This window comes from Heteronotia binoei, chromosome 2, assembly GCF_032191835.1.
Source record: "Heteronotia binoei isolate CCM8104 ecotype False Entrance Well chromosome 2, APGP_CSIRO_Hbin_v1, whole genome shotgun sequence".
Lineage (NCBI taxonomy): Eukaryota > Metazoa > Chordata > Lepidosauria > Squamata > Gekkonidae > Heteronotia > Heteronotia binoei.
This window is the reverse complement of record NC_083224.1, coordinates 192,167,981-192,184,976: the sequence shown is the minus strand read 5'-3', so window position 1 is coordinate 192,184,976 and position 16,996 is coordinate 192,167,981. Positions and strand designations below refer to the sequence as shown.

Here is a 16,996-nt window from a genome sequence, read left to right as displayed (position 1 = left end):
GCGTATCAAATGAAAGGGGTTTTCTGACCGTCTTGTTTTCCACTGAGTAAAACCCCTTCTTCTGTGTCTAGACGAAGCCCGACCTGGGACGGCTCTCTCAAAGCCAAATACTGCCGGGAAAAGTGCCTCCAGGAAACAGCAGAGCCTGGTGAGTAAAGCAGCAGGAACTGAACAGAGGTCCTGTTTGGCTGGAAGGGTCTCCCCCCCACCACAAATGCGTGAGTTCTGTGCATGCCCCAGGATCCTCTTTGCCTGACTGCCGCGTGCAGCTGTGTGTTGCTGCTGAGGGTTTTCCCTTTACCCCTGACTTGCGCTGGGTGTGGTGAGCACAGCCCCTGCATGCTGGCCCTTCCCCAAGGCCATTTGCGCCCTCTGTCTTTGGGCAGGGGACTCATCCGGGGCTGCCTCAACACCAGCTTGGCAGAGTTTCTTCCTGACCCTCTTTCTGACGTGCTGACGAGAGGGCCTGTGGGCACCAGAATCAACAAGCTGGGCCGTGCTGAGAATCCATTTTGTCAAATCAAGATGGCTGCCATCTGGCTCTTCTCTCCTTAATGGTGCTTTGTCTGGCCATCAAGAAGAAGATTGCAGATTTATACCCTGCCCTTCTCTCTGAATGAGAGACTCAGAGCGGCTCACAATTTCCTATGTCTTCTCCCCCCACAACAGACACCCTGAGAGGTGGGTGGGGCTGAGAGAGCTCTCCCAGAAGCTGCCCTTTCAAGGACAGAGTCTCAGAGCGGCCTACAATCTCCTCTCCCTTCCTCCCCCACAACAGACACCCTGTGAGGTGGGTGGGGCTGAGAGAGCTCTCCAAGAAGCTGCCCTTTCAAGGACAGAGTCTCAGAGTGGCCTACAATCTCCTCTCCCTTCCTCCCCCACAACAGACACCCTGTGAGGTGGGTGGGGCTGAAAGAGCTCCCCCAGAAGCTGCCCCTTTCAAGGACAGAGCCTCAGAGCAGCCTACGATCTCCTTTATCTTCCTCCCTCACAACAGAAACCCTGTGAGGTGAGTGGGGCTGAGAGAGCTCCCCCAGAAGCTGCACTTTCAAGGACAGAGACTCAGAGTGGCCTACCATCTCCTTTGCCTTCGTCCCCCACAACAGACACCCTGTGAGTTGGGTGGGGCTGAGAGGGCAGCCTTGAATACCAGCAGGCAGTAGGAGCAGTGAAGGAGAAAGGGAGAGATCCTGACCATGAGGTTCATTTTGCAGAGAGAAATGTGTAGAGACATGCTGGAAGGAGGGCAGAGGGTCTTGCCTTCTGAATGGTGTAGAGATGTGGCCTGGTTCATCTTCAAGGGGGCCTCTCTTCCCACATGTTCCCCAGAGAGGGTACTTAGATCTGGAACACGAAATCTTCTATCAGTCCCCGGGCTGAAGGAGGCAAGATTGAAAACCACTAGTGATAGAGCTTTTTCAGTCACCGTCGCCTGTTGGTAGAACCAACTGCTGGAGGTCAGAGCCTTGCTGGACCTCACCCTGTAAGGCAACACTGTTCCAGCCTTTAACTAAACTGCCGATGTAGCAATACAAAGGACACCCGACAGCTCAAAATGCCGTCAGAAAGTAATCTGATATTAGCACCAAATTGTCTTTTATTGTTTTAAACTGTTTTAATCGCTGGAACTGTTGTATTGATGTTTTACTGTAATCTATTGATGCTTCTGAGATGTGGTGCTGGAGAAGACTCTTGAGAGTCCCTCGGACTGCAAGAAGATCAAATCAGTCAGTCCTAAAGGAAATCAACCCAGACTGTTCCCTGGAAGGTCAGATGCTGAAGCTCCAATCCTTTGGCCACCCAATGAGAAGGGAGCACTCCCTGGAGAAGATCCTGATGCTGGGAAAGGCAGAAGGGAAAGGAAGAAGGGGACGGCAAAAGAGGAGATGACTGGACAGCGTTACTGATGCAACTAGCATGAATTTGTGCAGACTTTGGAGGATGGTGGAAGAAAGGAGGGCTTGGCGTGACTTTGTCCATCCTTTGGCCACCCAATGAGAAGGGAGCACTCCCTGGAGAAGACCCTGATGCTGGGAAAGACAGAAGGCAAAAGAAGAAGGGGACGGCCAAAGAGGAGATGGCTGGACAGTGGTACTGATGCAACTAACATGAATTTGAGCAGACTTCGGAGGAGGGTGGAAGACAGGAGGGCCTGGCGTGACTTTGTCCATGGGGTCACAAAGAGTCGGACTCGACTGTGCAACTGAACAACAACAACAAATTGTTTCTATTGTTGTGAGCCACCCTGAGTCTGCTTCGGCAGGGAGGGTGGGATATGAATCTAATCTAATCTCTTTGGTTTCTTCTAGATGTCTGCTGATGCAGAAGATCTGATTCAAATGCTGGACTCTCAGACGCTGCTTTTAACATACGCCTCCGTCAAGGTGAGCAGCCTTAGGGCGAATGCTGTCCTCTTTGGAAAAAAACACAAAATCCTAACCCTACTCAGTTGTACCCATTTATCACACCGCTGTCCGAACAGATGGAGAGAAACCTTGCTGCCCTGGAGGAGAAAGAAGAGAGGAACTTGCTGGCCCTCTTAAAGGAACGTGAGAAACTTCAGAGCGAGGCCCACAGGAAGAAACTCAGACTTCTGCAGCTGAAGAAAGAGCAGGACCTCCGTGATGTGCTCAGCGGACAGGTTTATTTATTTATTATTGATCTAGTGAACTTACAGGATATTCCGCCCTTTCCCATAATGGGCTCAGGGTAGATCACAACATAGGTTAAACAATAACTGGGATTGTGGGGGGAGGGGTGGTATTACATTTATAAAGGTAAAGGTAGTCCTCTGTGCAAGCACCAGTTGTTTCTGACACTGAACACATGAAGCTGCCCTATACTGAATCAGACCTCCCCCGGGTCCATCAAAGTCAGTATTGTCTACTCAGACTGGCAGCGGCTCCCCAGGGTCTCAAGCGGCTCTCCAGGGTCTCAAGCTGAGATTTTTCACGCCTATTTGCCTGGACCCTTTTTAGCTGGAGATGCTGGGGATTGAACCTGGGACCTCCTGCTTACCAAGCAGATGCTCTACCACTGAGCCACCATCCCTCCCCTGAGCATATGAACATATGAAGCTGCCTTCTACTGAATCCGACCCCCCTCGGTCCATCAAACCACTGAGCCACTGCCCCTCCCTTAAAACCAGGTTCAAATGAACATATATGAACATATGAAGCTGCCCTGTACTGAATCAGACCCCCTCTGGGTCCCTCAAAGTCAGCATTGGCTACTCAGACTGGCAGCGGCTTTCCAGGGTCTCAAGCTGAGGTTTTTCACACCTACTTGCCTGGACCCTTTTTACTTGGAGATGCTGAGGATTGAACCTGAGACCTCCTGCTTACCAAGCAGATGCTCTACCACTGAGCCATCATCCCTCCCCTAAGCATATGAACATATGAAGCTGCCTTCTATTGAATCCGACCCCCCTCAGTCCATCAAAGTCGGTCTTGTCTTCTCAGACTGGTAGTGGTTCTCCAGGGACTCAAGCTGAGGTTTTTCATGCTTACTTGCCTGAACCCTTTTTAGTTGGAGATGCTGAGGATTGAACCTGGGACCTTCTGCTCATCAAGCAGATGCTCTACCACTGAGCCACCGTCCCTCCCTTAAAGCCAGGTTCAAATGAACGTATAGGAACATATGAAGCTGCTCTATACTGAATCAGACTCCCCCTGGGTCCATCAAAGTCAGTCTTGTCTACTCAGACTGGCAACTGATCTCCAGGGTCTCAAGCTGAGGTTTTTATGCCTACTTGCCTGGACCCTTTTTTAGTTGGAGATGCCGGGGATTGAACCTGGGAACTTCTGCTTAAAAAGGAGATACTCTACCACTGAGCCACCATCCCTCCTCTGGGGCGACGGTGCATCACAACGTTTCCACAGCAGACTTTTTTTATGGGGTGGTTTGCCATTGCCTTCCCCAGACATCTACACTCCACGCCCCCCACCCTCCCCCCAGCAAGCTGGGTACTCATTTGACCGACCTTGGAAGGATGGAAAGCTTAGTCAACCTTGAGCTTCCACTGAGGATCGAACTCAGGTCATGAGCAGAGCTTAGGAGTGCAGTATTGCAGCTTCACCACTCTGCGCCACGGGGCTCCTATATTACATCTATAGGTGTGCACAAAAAAAAAAAATCAGAAGGTATTTTTTGGGTTTACAACTGGACTCAAAACTTTCTTCTGCAGGGGAAAGTGTTTGTGGTTCGTTCCAGTCCTCCAGGAGCAGGTTTTATAAGTGTGTTTTCCTCCTCTGCTTCCAGCTTGAAGTGCTTGCTCCCATTGCAGAGCGGCTTGCCAATTTCCACGAGGAGTACAAGCAGTTTGCCACTTCTCTGGACTCGACGCGGCATGAATTGCCCCTGAAAGAGATCCATACGGGAGAGAATCGGAGTCAGTACCTTGGTATGTGGGCATGGTTTTTTTTCTCTTTCTTTCAGAACAGATTTTCTTCTTAAGGGAAGCTAAATTTAGAAACTTTAATAAATCTAGCAAACATCTGCAGATTTACTTACCTTGATTCGGGTTTTGCTAACCAGAGAGAAGGGAATGAAAGCCCTCACTTTCCTGCATTTCTCTAAAGCAGTGTTTCTTTTGATGCGCATAGAACGGGTGTACAAAGCACTCAATAGTAATCAAAAACAGTGCTGACGATGACTCGGATAACCCAGGCAAGCCCAGTCTATCGTGTCACCCCTCAGTCGAAGTTTCTCCAAGCTAAAGAGCCTTGAGCTCCTTAACCTTTCTTCATAGGGAAAGTGTTCCATCTCTGTAATCATTTCAGTTGCTTTTTTCTGCTCCTTTTCCAATGCTATAATATCTTTTTTGAGATACGGTGACCAGAAGTGTACACAGTATTCCAATGAGGCCACACCATATAAATATACAAGGACATTAAGATACTGGCTGATTTGTTTTCAGTTCTCCTAGTAATCCCCAGCATAGCATTGGCCTTTTTTATTGCAGTCGCACACTGTCTCGACGTTTTCAGTGACATCTACCATGACTCCAAGATCTCTCTTCTGGTCAGTTAACCGCCAGTTTGGACCCCATCAGCATGTGTTTATAGTTAGGATTTTTGGCTCCAATGTGCATTGAACATGAACATATGAAGCTGCCTTATACTAAATCAAACTGTCCTGGGTCCATCAAAGTCAGTATTGTCTACTCAGACTGGCAGCGGCTCTCCAGGGTCTCAAGTGGAGGTTTTTCACACCTACTTGCCTGGACTGTTTTTAGTTGGAGATGCCGGGGATTATACCTGGGACCTTCTGCTTACCAAGCAGATGCTCTGCCACTCAGCCACTGTCCCTCCCAAAAGTTGCTTTGCACTTGGCCACATTAAGCCTCGTTTGCCATGCTGATGCCCACTCGCCCAGCTGACATCCCTCTGGGGCGCCTCACACCCTTAACAACTTCGTGCACCACTTGCACCTGCTGGAATAGCCTTGGGTTAGCCAGAGCTCTCTTATCTGGGAGAACCGGGTTTGATTCCCCACTCCTCCACTTGCACCTGCTGGAATGGCCTTGGGTCAGCCAGAGCTCTCTTATCAGGGAGAACCGGGTTTGATTCCCCACTCCTTCACTTGCACCTGCTGGAATGGCCTTGGGTCAGCCAGAGCTCTCTTATCAGGGAGAACCGGGTTTGATTCCCCACTCCTTCACTTGCACCTGCTGGAATGGCCTTGGGTCAGCCAGAGCTATCTTATCAGGGAGAACTGGATTTGATTCCCCACTCCTCCACTTTCACCTGCTGGAATGGCCTTGGGTCAGCCAGAGCTCTCTTATCAGTGAGAACTGGGTTTGATTCCCCCCTCCTCCACTTGCACCTGCTGGAATGGCCTTGGGTTAGCCATATCTCTGGCAGAGGTTGTCTTTGAAAGGGCAAACTTAGCCACTTCGCTGCTGACTCCCAACTCCAAATCATTAATGCACAAGTTAAAAAGCACCAGACCCAGTACTGAGCCCTGTGGTACCCCACTGCTCACCTTCCACTGTGAAAAGTGCCCACTTAGGCTCATTCTCTGTTTCCTGTTAGTCACCCAGTTTTTAATCCACTAGAGCACTTGTCCTCTTATTCCATGGCTGCTGAATTAACTTTAGGAGCCTTTTGACTTTACCGAAAGCTTTATTTATATTTTTTATTTATTTAGACTATTTAGATTCCGCCCTATCCCAGAAAGGGCACAGGGTGGATAACATCGTTATAAAAACAGTATAAATAATAATTAAAACATATCAATAATAAAACAATGCAATTTGATCATAAACAGTTATAGGTGGTGGCTCAGTTGGGCACATGTTATATAGATTAAGGATCTGGCACAGTAAAGAGGTAGCTTCTTATTACAGTAGCGATGGTACCACAGCATAGGGCTAGCTGATGGAATGGAACGCCCGAGAGAGTAGGATGCTCACTGCCTCAACTCAAGGCCTGGCAGAATAGCTCCGTTTTACAGGCTCTACAAAAAAGGTAACAGTTCAGTGAGGGCTTGGATCTGCAAGGGGAGCTGATTCCAACAGGCTGGGGCCAAGGCTGAAAAGGCCCTGGCCCTCTCTCTCTCAGCTTGACTTCGCGAACGAAGATTTAAGAAAAGTGCAGTAGTCCACGTCTGCTGCAGGCTCGCCGGTGGCTGACAAGACCAATGCGGGACAGGCAGGTCCGGCCACAGTGGCTGCAGGGAAAAGTCTGATTTGGGGTTGGTGCTGTAGCAGTGCGATTCTTCCTCAATCTCCTTTTGTCCTCAAGGCCAGCTATGCGTGCGTTCTCAAAGGAAGAGACAGCCTGGTGGACGGTGTGCCTCCATGCTTTGCGATCTGAGGCTAGGTCAGACCACTGGTGATGGTTGATGCGACAGGTGCCAAGGGATTTCTTCAGGGAGTCCTTGTACCTCTTCTTTGGTGCCCCTCTATTTCGATTCCAACAGGCTGGGGCCAAGGCTGAAAAGGCCCTGGCCTTAGTTGAGGCAAAATGGACATCTTTCGGGCTGGGGACGGTCAGCAGATGTTGTATGCCGGATTGTAGCAATCTCCAGGGAATATTCGGGAGATGCGGTCTCGTAGGTATGTCGGTCCCAGGCCATGCAAGGCTTTAAAAGCCAATACTAAAACCCTGAAACGGATCTGGAACTCAACTGGTAACCAGTGCAATTGATGCAGTGATGGCCAGATGTGTGCCCAGCTAGGCACTGTTATCAACAGCTGTGGTGGAAGTCTAGGTAAACCATCTAATGGGCCACCCTTGTGCACACGGTTGTTCATATCCTCAAAAAACCTCCAGCTATTCTGAGAGCCAGTTTGGTGCAGTGGTTAAGTGCGCGGACTCTTATCTGGGAGAACCGAGTTTGATTCCCCACTCCTGCACTTGCACCTGCTGGAATGGCCTTGGGTCAGCCAGAGCTCTGGCAGAGGTTGTCCTTGAAAGGGGGCAGCTTTTGGAAGAGCTCTCTGAACCCCACCCACCTCCTTACTAAATTAATACAAAGTCTGCGTACTTGATTGGTATTTTACAGTCTTCAGAACCTTTACAATTAACGAACTCAAAAAAATGCAAACCATTTTTCTTCAAAAATATTATCCATTTCAGGATTTTCCATCAAAAATATCTGAGTAGCCAGCTTGTTTTTTAACCAAGTTTTAACACTAGGGGTTTTCTTTGACTTCCATACCTGGGCTAATACCATTTTCCCAGCAAGTAGTAATCAGGAAATAAGTTCAGTTTGTAAAGGTCGAAGAGAATGATTTGGCCAGTGATTCAAAAGAATTGAGTCAGGGGTAAAAGGTATGATAATTCCCACAATTTCAGTTATTTTGGCAACTAACAAGGACCAAAAGTTCTGAACTTTAGGAGAATCTGCTGGGAGTTCTTAGTAGAGGGGAATCCTTCCAAAGGGTGGTCTTCTTCCCCATTACAGTCAGCTACAGCGTAATTCCTTCTCCGGCATGTGTGAGCCAGGCCTCCACACAGTGCTATTGTCTGGAGCCCCACAGTTCAATGATAACAAACAGTATACTTTGTTAATGGATATTTATTGATAGGACAGTTGAAAGCAGGACGAACTTTGCAAAAACAGACTTGGCGGGCTTTTGCCCCTCTCATATAAAGGCAGTCCCCTGCGCAAGCACCAGTCATTTCCGACTCTGGGGTGACGTTGCTTTCACAACGTTTTCACAGCAGACTTTTTACGGGGTGGTTTGCCGTTGCCTTCCCCAGTCCTCTACACTTTCCCCCCAGCAAGCTGGGGACTCATTTGTCCGACCTCGGAAGGATGGAAGGCTGAGTCAACCTGGAGCCGGCTACCTGAACCAGCTTTCGCCGGGATCGAACTCAGGTCATGAGCAGAGGGCTCCGACTGCAGTACTGCAGCTTTACCACTCTGCGCCACAGGGCTCCTATATAGGGTCGGCTTAAACTGTTGCAAGTTTGAAGATAAGTGGGCAGCTGTGACCCCTCCCCCCAAGTCTTTCCCAGGCCGCTTTGCAGGTGCACATAATCTTAAAGGAGCGACCTCGGTTGCCGCAGGCATAAGGAATGTTGCTAAGTGTTCCATAGGTGCGAAGCGAGCGAGGAGCAGAAAGCAAAAGCAGGTTCCAACCCAAGACAAAATGGCAAGGCATCTTGACCCTGTGGTATGAAACCTTGGCTGACTCCGATCCCCCTTGTGTGTGCTTCCTCTTTCTGAGTAGCTGACCTGCAGGAACACCTGACGGCCACTCAGAGCGTTCTAAAGAAGAGCCTGCAGGAACATTCGGAGCACAACGCCCAAGCGCTGCCCGCGGTGAAGGAGCTGGAAGAGACGTCTCTGAAGCTGGCGGATGAGCTCCCCAGGTACTTTTAGAAAATTCAACCCCCTCCCCCCCCAAAAAAAAACCCTGAGCTTTTTTGGGGTGTGGGGAGGAGAGTCTCCAAACAGAGCGTTTTGTGAGCACTCCTGTGTATTGCCCTTGGGTCACTTAGCAGAGGGCCAGTGGGACGCGTGTGTGTGTTGGCAGCCTCCGCTCACTTTTCTCTGCTGCTTCTTCCAGCAAGGCAGTTGGAAGAAGACTGCAGATTTATACCCTGCCCTTCTCTCTGAATCAGAGACTCAAAGTGGCTTACAATCTCCCATAACTTCCTGCCCCACAACAGACACCCTGTGAGGTGGGTGGGGCTGAGAGAGCTCTCCCAGAAGCTGCCCTTTCAAGGACAGAGTCTCAGAGCAGCCTACAATCGCCTTTCCCTTCTTCCCCCACAACAGACACCCTGTGAGGCGGGTGGGGCTGAGAGAGCTCTCCCAGAAGCTGCCCTTTCAAGGACAGAGTCTCAGAGCAGCCTACAATCTCCTTTCCCTTCCTCCCCCACAACAGACATCCTGTGAGGTGGGTGGGGCTGAGAGACCTCTCACAGCAGCTGCCCTTTCAAGGACAGAGACTCAGAGCGGCCTACAATCTCCTTTCCCTTCCTCCCCCACAACAGACACCCTGTGAGGTGGGTGGGGCTGAGAGAGCTCTTCCAGAAGCTGCCCTTTCAAGGACAGAGACACAGAGCGGCCTACAATCTCCTTTCCCTTCCTCCCCCTCAACAGGCACCCTGTGAGGCAGGTGGGGCTGAGAGAGCTCCCCCAGAAGCTGCCCTTTCAAGGACAAAGTCTCAGAGTGGTCTACAATCTCCTTTCCCTTCCTCCCCCACAACAGACACCCTGTGAGGTGGGTGGGGCTGAGAGAGCTCTCCCAGAAGCTGCCCTTTCAAGGACAACCTCTGCCAGGGCTATGGCTGACCCAAGGCCATTCCAGCAGGTGCAAGTGGAGGAGTGGGGAATCAAACCCGGTTCTCCCAGATAAGAGTCTGCACACTTAACCGCTACACCAAACTGGCTCTCTAGGTGTGGGGTCCCTTGGAGGTTGTTCAGCTGCAGCCGTGCTTAGCTTCATTTTCTCACACCCCCTTCTGCCACTCCGCTGCCCAGAGAGCTGACTTCCAGAGGAGAAACGGGAAGGTCACAAAAGCCGTTCCCCATCCTGGCTGGCTGTGGCGTTAGTTCTCTCATTGGAGGGGTTTGCAGCATCAGGCACTGAGAGCAGCCGGTGGGTGCAGCCCTCCAGGCGACCTTGGGCCTGTCACACATTCTCAGCCTATCATACCTCCCAGGGTTGTTGCGGGGATAAAATGGAGGAAAGGAGGACGATGCAAGCTGCTTTGGTCTCCCCTGGGAATAAAGGCCAGCATATAAATAAAGTAAATAAAATCTTCTGCCAAAAATGCTGCGCACAATATTGGATGCTTCCTGTCTCGACTGTTCATCAGTCCGTCTAGAGCAGCCTTCTCTGCTCCACGCGGCAGCCAAAAAAACCCAGGTGCCATCAGGAGGTCCATCAGTGGGGCCAGGACACCAGAAGCCCTCCCACTGTTGCCCACCCCCCCAAGCACCAAGAATACAGAGCATCACTTGCCCCAGACAGAGAGTTCCAACAATATGCTGTGGCTAATAGCCACAGATGGACCTCTGCTCCATATGTTTATCCAATCCCCTCTTGAAGTTGGCTATGTTTATAGCCACCACCACCTCCCGTGGCAGTGAATTCCACATGTTTATCACCCTTTGGGTGAAGGACTTCCTTTTATCCATTCTAACCCAAACGCTCACCAATTTCATCGAGTGCGCATGAGTTCTCGTAATTTGAGAAAGGGAGAAAAGTACAACTTTCTCTACATTCTGTATTCTATGCATAATCTTGTAAACCTTGATCATGTCACTCCGCAGTCGACGTTTCTCCAAGCTAAAGAGCCCCAAGCATTTCAGCCTTTCTTCATAGGGAAAGTGTTCCAACCCTTGAATCATTCTAGTTGCCCTTTTCTGCACTTTTTCCAATGCTGTAATATCCTTTTTGAGGTGCGGTGACCAGAACTGCACACAGTACTCCAAATGAGACCGCACCATCGATTTATACAGGGGCATTATGATACTGGCTGATTTGTTTTCCATTCTCTTCCTAATAATTCCCAGCGTGACGTTGGCCTTTTTTATTGCAATCGCACACTGTGTTGACATTTTCAGTGAGTTCTCTACCACGACCCCAAGATCTCTCTCTTGGCCAGTCTCAGCCAGTTCACACCCCATCAACTTGTATTTATAATTGGGATTTTTGGCCCCAATGTGCATCACCTTGCGCTTGGCCTTTCCTCGCTCCAGAGAGGCAGGAGATGGCCCGTGGAGTCTTCAGTTCTCTGCCAGTGGCCTTTCACTGTCCGCTGCCTTAGAGGGAGTTAGACCTTGGCTCCATTGCCTACACCAGGGGTCCTCAAACTTTTTAAATAGGGGGCCAGTTCACTGTCCCTCAGACTGTTGGAGGGCCGGACTGCCGTTACTGTACAAGGCCGCGGGCCGTCAGTTCTCTGTCTTCTGCATCTCTCTCCCTTCCCCACACCACACACCCCGGCCTGGGAACTCACCTCACCTCGGTATCACTTCACACTCTGTCTCCGCCGCCTCAGCCCAGTGCCGGAAGTGTGCGTTGCTAACGCAAGTTTAGGTTGAACGTCACTTCCGGTCTGATTTTGCCATAACCCGGCGGGCCGCATAAACGTCCTTAGCGGGCCGCAGTTTGAGGACCCCTGGCCTACACTAATGTTGGCAGCTCTCCAGGGTCTTTAGCAAAGGTGTCTTTAGCTGCTCCTCGCACTCCAGGCTGGAATCCAGGGCTTTCTGGGTGCTCAGTACAGTTTTGCCCAGGACGCTCCCAGCTGACGCAGACCCTGTCCGGCGCCTTTGTGGGCCTTCTGCTCTTGACCCCTGGGGCCACTTGCTTCTAAGCCTGTTCCTCTTTTCCAGGAGCTTTGCCACCGTGCTGAAGCTTTCTGCCGACGTGAGCAAGGAGGTCTCGCTGCACCACCAGAAAAGCTGCGAAGACACCTTGGGGCTGGAGGCCATGAAGCAATATTACTTCCCTTAGGCCTGGACTCTTGGTGGACTGGAGCTCCTTTCCCTGGCAACCAGCTGCGACGGCACTGCCTTTGCCAGAAAGCATCCACTGCCCTTTCACATTTGCCGTGTTTGATATTAAACACACTTTTTCGCCGCGAGGACGCTTTCTCTCTGCTTCAGTGAATGAGTTTACTCGTTCCTGCGTGAAAATAGCCATACTAGCGGAAGTTCCCCCCCCTTGCTTTACCCAAGGCCACCTCCATATCCACTGTGTTGACTAAGTGGAGCCTCCACGCAGAGGGGCAGTCTGCCTTTGAGCACCAAGCTTTGCTAGCCTCCTGTCCTGAGGCATCTGTTTGTGAGGCCTGCAAGGCTTTCCTGGTGGCACCCTCAAAAGTGGGGCAGGGGCCCGGCTCCGTATTCCTTAATGCGGCCGTGACCCACGAGCGGGCCCAACGCCTCACAGGTGGGGTCTGGAGAGAGCAGTGGCTTTTGCCTTCCCCCTGGTGGCATCTTGTGTTCTGCATGGGAGACTGGCCACTCACTCCTGTGGGGAAAAGGAACATAAGAAAAGCCATGTTGGATCAGGCCAGTGGCCCCTCCAGTCCAACACTCTGTCAGAAAGTGGCCAAAAAAAAAGGCGCCATCAGGAGATCCATCAGTGGGGCCAGGACACTATAAGTCCTCACACCTTTGCCCTCCCGCAGAAGCACCAAGAATACAGAGCATCACTTGCCCCAGACAGAAGAACATAAGAGAAGCCATGTTGGATCACATAGTGGCCAAATAAACCCAGGTGCCATCAGGAGGTCCATCAGTGGGGGGCAGGACACGAGAAGCCCTCCCACTGTTGCCCCTCCCAAGCACCAAGAATACAGAGCATCACTTACCCCAGACATAAGAACATAAGAGAAACCATGTTGGATCAGGCCAATGGCCCATCCAGTCCAACACTGTGTGACAGTGTTGGACTGGTTGTCAGCCGCCCTGAGCCTGCTTCGGCGGGGAGGGCGGGATATAAATAAAATTACCTACCTACCTACCTACCGACACACAGTGGCCAAAAAACCCCAAGTGCCATCAGGAGGTCCATCAGTGGGGCCAGGACACTAAAAGCCCTCCCACTGTTGCCCCTCCCAAGCACCAAGAATACAGAGCATCACTTACCCCAGACATAAGAACATAAGAGAAACCATGTTGGATCAGGCCAATGGCCCTTCCAGTCCAACACCCTGGGTCACACAGTGGCCAAAAAACCAGGTGCCATCAGTGGGGCCAGGACACTAGAAGCCCTTCCACTGTTGCTCCCCCCCCCGCAAGCACCCAGAATACAGAGCATCACTGCCCCAGACAGAAGAACAAGAGAAGCCACGTTGGATCAGGCCAGTGGCCCCTCCAGTCCAACACTGTGTCACACAGTGGCCAAAAAACCAGGTTCCATCAGGAGCATCAGTGGGGCCAGGACACTAGAAGCCCACCCACTGTGCCCCCCACCAAGCACCAAGAATACAGAGCATCACTTGCCCCAGACTGAGAGTTCCAACAATATGCTGTGGCTAATAGCCGCTGATGGACCTCTGCTCCAGATGTTTATACAGTCTCCTCTTGAAGCTGGCTATGCTTGTAATGGGTATACAGACAACTGCGTAGCACAACCAATAAATAATGTGTATTCGATATATCATGCAATCAACATCCATCGCTTCAAAATGAGGCATCAAAGTCCAAAATCACAGTTTCCCAAAGATGTCCATAAGGCCAATATAATCAACAGTCCCTTTTTCAATTGGCCCGTGTTTGTTGCCAGATCTCAAAATGATTGCAGAGGAAAATCTTTGTAGCCCAAGGGACCGGTTTCGGCACTCCCACCTTTATCAACCACAGACTTCTGCCACAAGTCAGTGCGCTCTAGCTTGTTCACAATACGTTTGTCGATCAGGGCACCAGTTTGATGTTTTCTGGATCAAAATCCCACACTTTTCTGGCTGGTCACACCCTCCTGGCCGGTGTCGGGAGGGATAGATCCGTCCTATCCTGTAGATAGATCCGGAAAAGTGTGGCATTTTGAATAAAACTTTGTTGGTCTTAAAGGTGCAACTTGGGACTCTTAATCTGCTAAAAAAAAATTTCCGTGACTGCGTTCTAACTCACTGACTGCTTTCTCTGCTATCAAAGATTTCAGGTTTTCACGGCTGGTAACATCATTAGGGTTTGTAGAATCTTTCGGGATCAAGTGCCGTGTTCTACTGGAGAAAGTTTTCCTTCCAGACGTTTCTTTCTCAGCTGCGGAGAACATCCTCAGTGGCGTTGCAGCTGGAGCAGGCGCTCAGACCATCTTGGCTGCTGTGCATTGAGTGGGGCCAGGGCTGCTGGAGAGCTGCTATTTCTAGGCTGGAGGGGGTGTGATGAAAGGGCAATTGGTTTGTGGATGTGCCCATTGTTTGGTGTTTCCTTATCACTACCCTTCCAGGAAGCCCCACCAAACAATGGGCACATCCACAAACCAATTGCCCTTTCATCACACCCCCTCCAGCCTAGAAATAGCAGCTCTCCAGCAGCCCTGGCCTCACTCAATGCACAGCAGCCAAGAAGGTCAGAGCGCCTGCTCCGGCTGCAACGCCACTGAGGATGTTCTCCGCAGCTGAGAACGAAACGTCTGGAAGGAAAACTTTCTCCAGTAGAACACGGCACTTGATCCTGAAAGACTCTACAAACCCTAATGCTTTCTCTGCGTTTAGGACTGCTCGCCATTCCATACTATTGTCTGATGAAGTGTGCTTAGAGCACACAAAAGCATATATTCTGAATAAAATTGTGTCGGTCTTCAAGGTGCTACCGGACTCTTGCTTTGTTCTACTGCTTCAGACCAACAAGGCTGCCCACCTGGATCTATTTTATTCCGAATGTAAGCTTTCGTATGCATGCAGACTTCTTCAGACAATGGAATGGGGCACAGTGAGCAGAACTACAGTATTTGCTGGTGTATAAGACTACTTTTTTGCCCTGAAAAACATGCCTCCAAGTGGGGGGGCGGGGCCTTCTTATACGCCGGGTGCACTTCAGTTGGGATAGACATAGCTGCCCATAGTGGCCTTCCGATGCTCGCCCGGTGCCCATAGTGGCCTCCCGATGCCCGCCCGCCTCATTCTACATACCGTCCAGTATCGCGCGGTATCCAGCGCGGCCGCGGCGGGTCATCAGCGTGGCTGCGGTGAGCATCAGCAGCGAGACAGGGGTGCCAGCCTTTTCGGCGTGACCGGCCCGTTCTGCTCGGCGGGAAGCAGCAGCGCTCCGGCCCGCCCCTTGTCTATGCAGAGCTCGCACATGCGCATTTGCACACTAGTGCCGGTCACAGGGAGATGCAGGGGCGGGCCGGATGTTCTTTTATCTTTTATTTGGTGTGCGGAAGAGGGGGTGGTCTTATACGGCGAGTATATAACAAACTCTATATTTTGAGTGGAAATGTTGGGGGGGTCGTCTTATACGCCGGCAAATACGGGTACATATAGCTGGTGAGCAGTAGTTAAGCATGCAAAGTGGTACAAAAAAAGAAGAAGAAGATATTGGATTTATATCCCGCCCTCCACTCCGAAGAGTCTCAGAGCGGCTCACAATCTCCTTTACGTTCCTCCCCCACAACAGACACCCTGTGAGGTGGGTGGGGCTGGAGAGGGCTCTTCACAGCGGCTGCCCTTTCAAGGACAACCTCTGCCAGAGCTCTGGCTGACCCAAGGCCATGCTAGTAGGTGCAAGTGGAGGAGTGGGGAATCAAACCCGGTTCTCCCAGATAAGAGTCCAGACACTTAACCACTACACCAAACTGGCTCTCCAGAAAAGTTAGGATCCAGTGGCAAAATACTGTATTACTTTTTTGAAGTAGACTGGGTGGACTACAACTACAATAGACATGTCCTTTTGTGATTGACCTAGATTTGCAGAAACAACATTTGGCAGGGAATTTTATTACCTTTTATGGCTATCCAGACCAAATGGCCAAGCCACACGCTTTTATGTGACCATGTGATCAGTTAGTTTGCCCTCTTAATCAACGAACCATGTATTCCAGCCGCAATACCCGATCCCTTCGTCTGATGAAGTGTGCCCAAGGGAGCACACGAAAGCTTCCATGCTGAATAAAACTGGGTTGCCCTTAAAGGTGCCACTGGATTCCTGCTTTGTTCAACTTTTTTTTGGTATCACTTCTCATTCTTAACCACTAACCACCAGCTATACGTAAGTTCTGCTCACTGTGCCCCATTCCATTGGCTGACGAAGTGTGCATGCATACGAAAGCTGACATTCTGAGTAAAAACTTGGTTGAGTCTTAAAGGTGCTAACTGGACTCCTGCTTTGTTCTCCTGGTTTTTAAGATTGCTTGTTTTTAAATGATGCAAGCGAGCCCCCTGCTTGACAGGTATGAATGCAGCAAGGGAGTGAAGCAAGCCGCCTGCGCGGAAAGGAGCTGGAGCCTGCGAGGCGGAGTCCAGAGACCCCCCGCGAGCGGGCAGAGGCGGCGCCCTCAGCGGGCCGCCGTGCGCATGCCTGGCCCCCCCTCCCAGCCTGGCGCGTGCGCTCTGGGGCCCGTCTGGCTCCAACCCGGAAGCGGCTCTCAGTGACGTCGCGGGAGGCGACGGGAGAGGCCGGGTGGGGGGCGCGCCGCTCCTCTCCCTTCCCAGGTAGGGCTTCTCGCGGGCGCGCGCCGGAGCAGGAGGGGGGTGGGGGGCGTGGGGCTGAGGGGGGAGGGCTACCAGCCATGGGGGGAGAGACTGTGGGGCTGGGGGGGGGGAGGGGAGAGGGGGAGCTCTGTGGAGGATAGGGTTGCCAACGCCCAGGTGGGAGCAGGGGATCCCCTTGTTTGGAGGCTCTCTGATGACCCTGAAGCGGGGAGAGGGGGAAATCTCTGCGGGGCACTCCGTTATACCCTGCAGAGACCAATTCCCATAGGGTATAATAGAGAATTGATCTGGGGGAGGGGGCTGTTTTTGTAGGTGGGGGCACCAGATTTGCAGCATGGCGTCTGCTGCCTCTCCTCAAAACACCCTCCAAGTTTCACGAAGATTGGACTAGGGGGTCCGATTCTGTGAGCCCCCAAAGAAGG

General features: G+C 51.3%; 1 protein-coding gene across 1 annotated transcript in view; it reads left to right on the top strand.

Moving 5' to 3' along the window:
- Positions 1 to 12,056, top strand: part of HAUS8 (HAUS augmin like complex subunit 8) — a 24,035-nt gene extending 11,979 nt beyond the window's left edge. The window contains exons 5-10 of the mRNA XM_060232758.1: positions 72 to 148; positions 2,310 to 2,384; positions 2,483 to 2,641; positions 4,261 to 4,402; positions 8,684 to 8,825; positions 11,806 to 12,056. Of these exons, the coding sequence (XP_060088741.1) occupies positions 72 to 148; positions 2,310 to 2,384; positions 2,483 to 2,641; positions 4,261 to 4,402; positions 8,684 to 8,825; positions 11,806 to 11,926 (716 nt within the window). The 3' untranslated portion in view covers positions 11,927 to 12,056. The remainder of the gene's footprint in view (positions 1 to 71; positions 149 to 2,309; positions 2,385 to 2,482; positions 2,642 to 4,260; positions 4,403 to 8,683; positions 8,826 to 11,805) is intronic.
- The last annotated feature ends 4,940 nt before the right edge of the window (positions 12,057 to 16,996 follow it).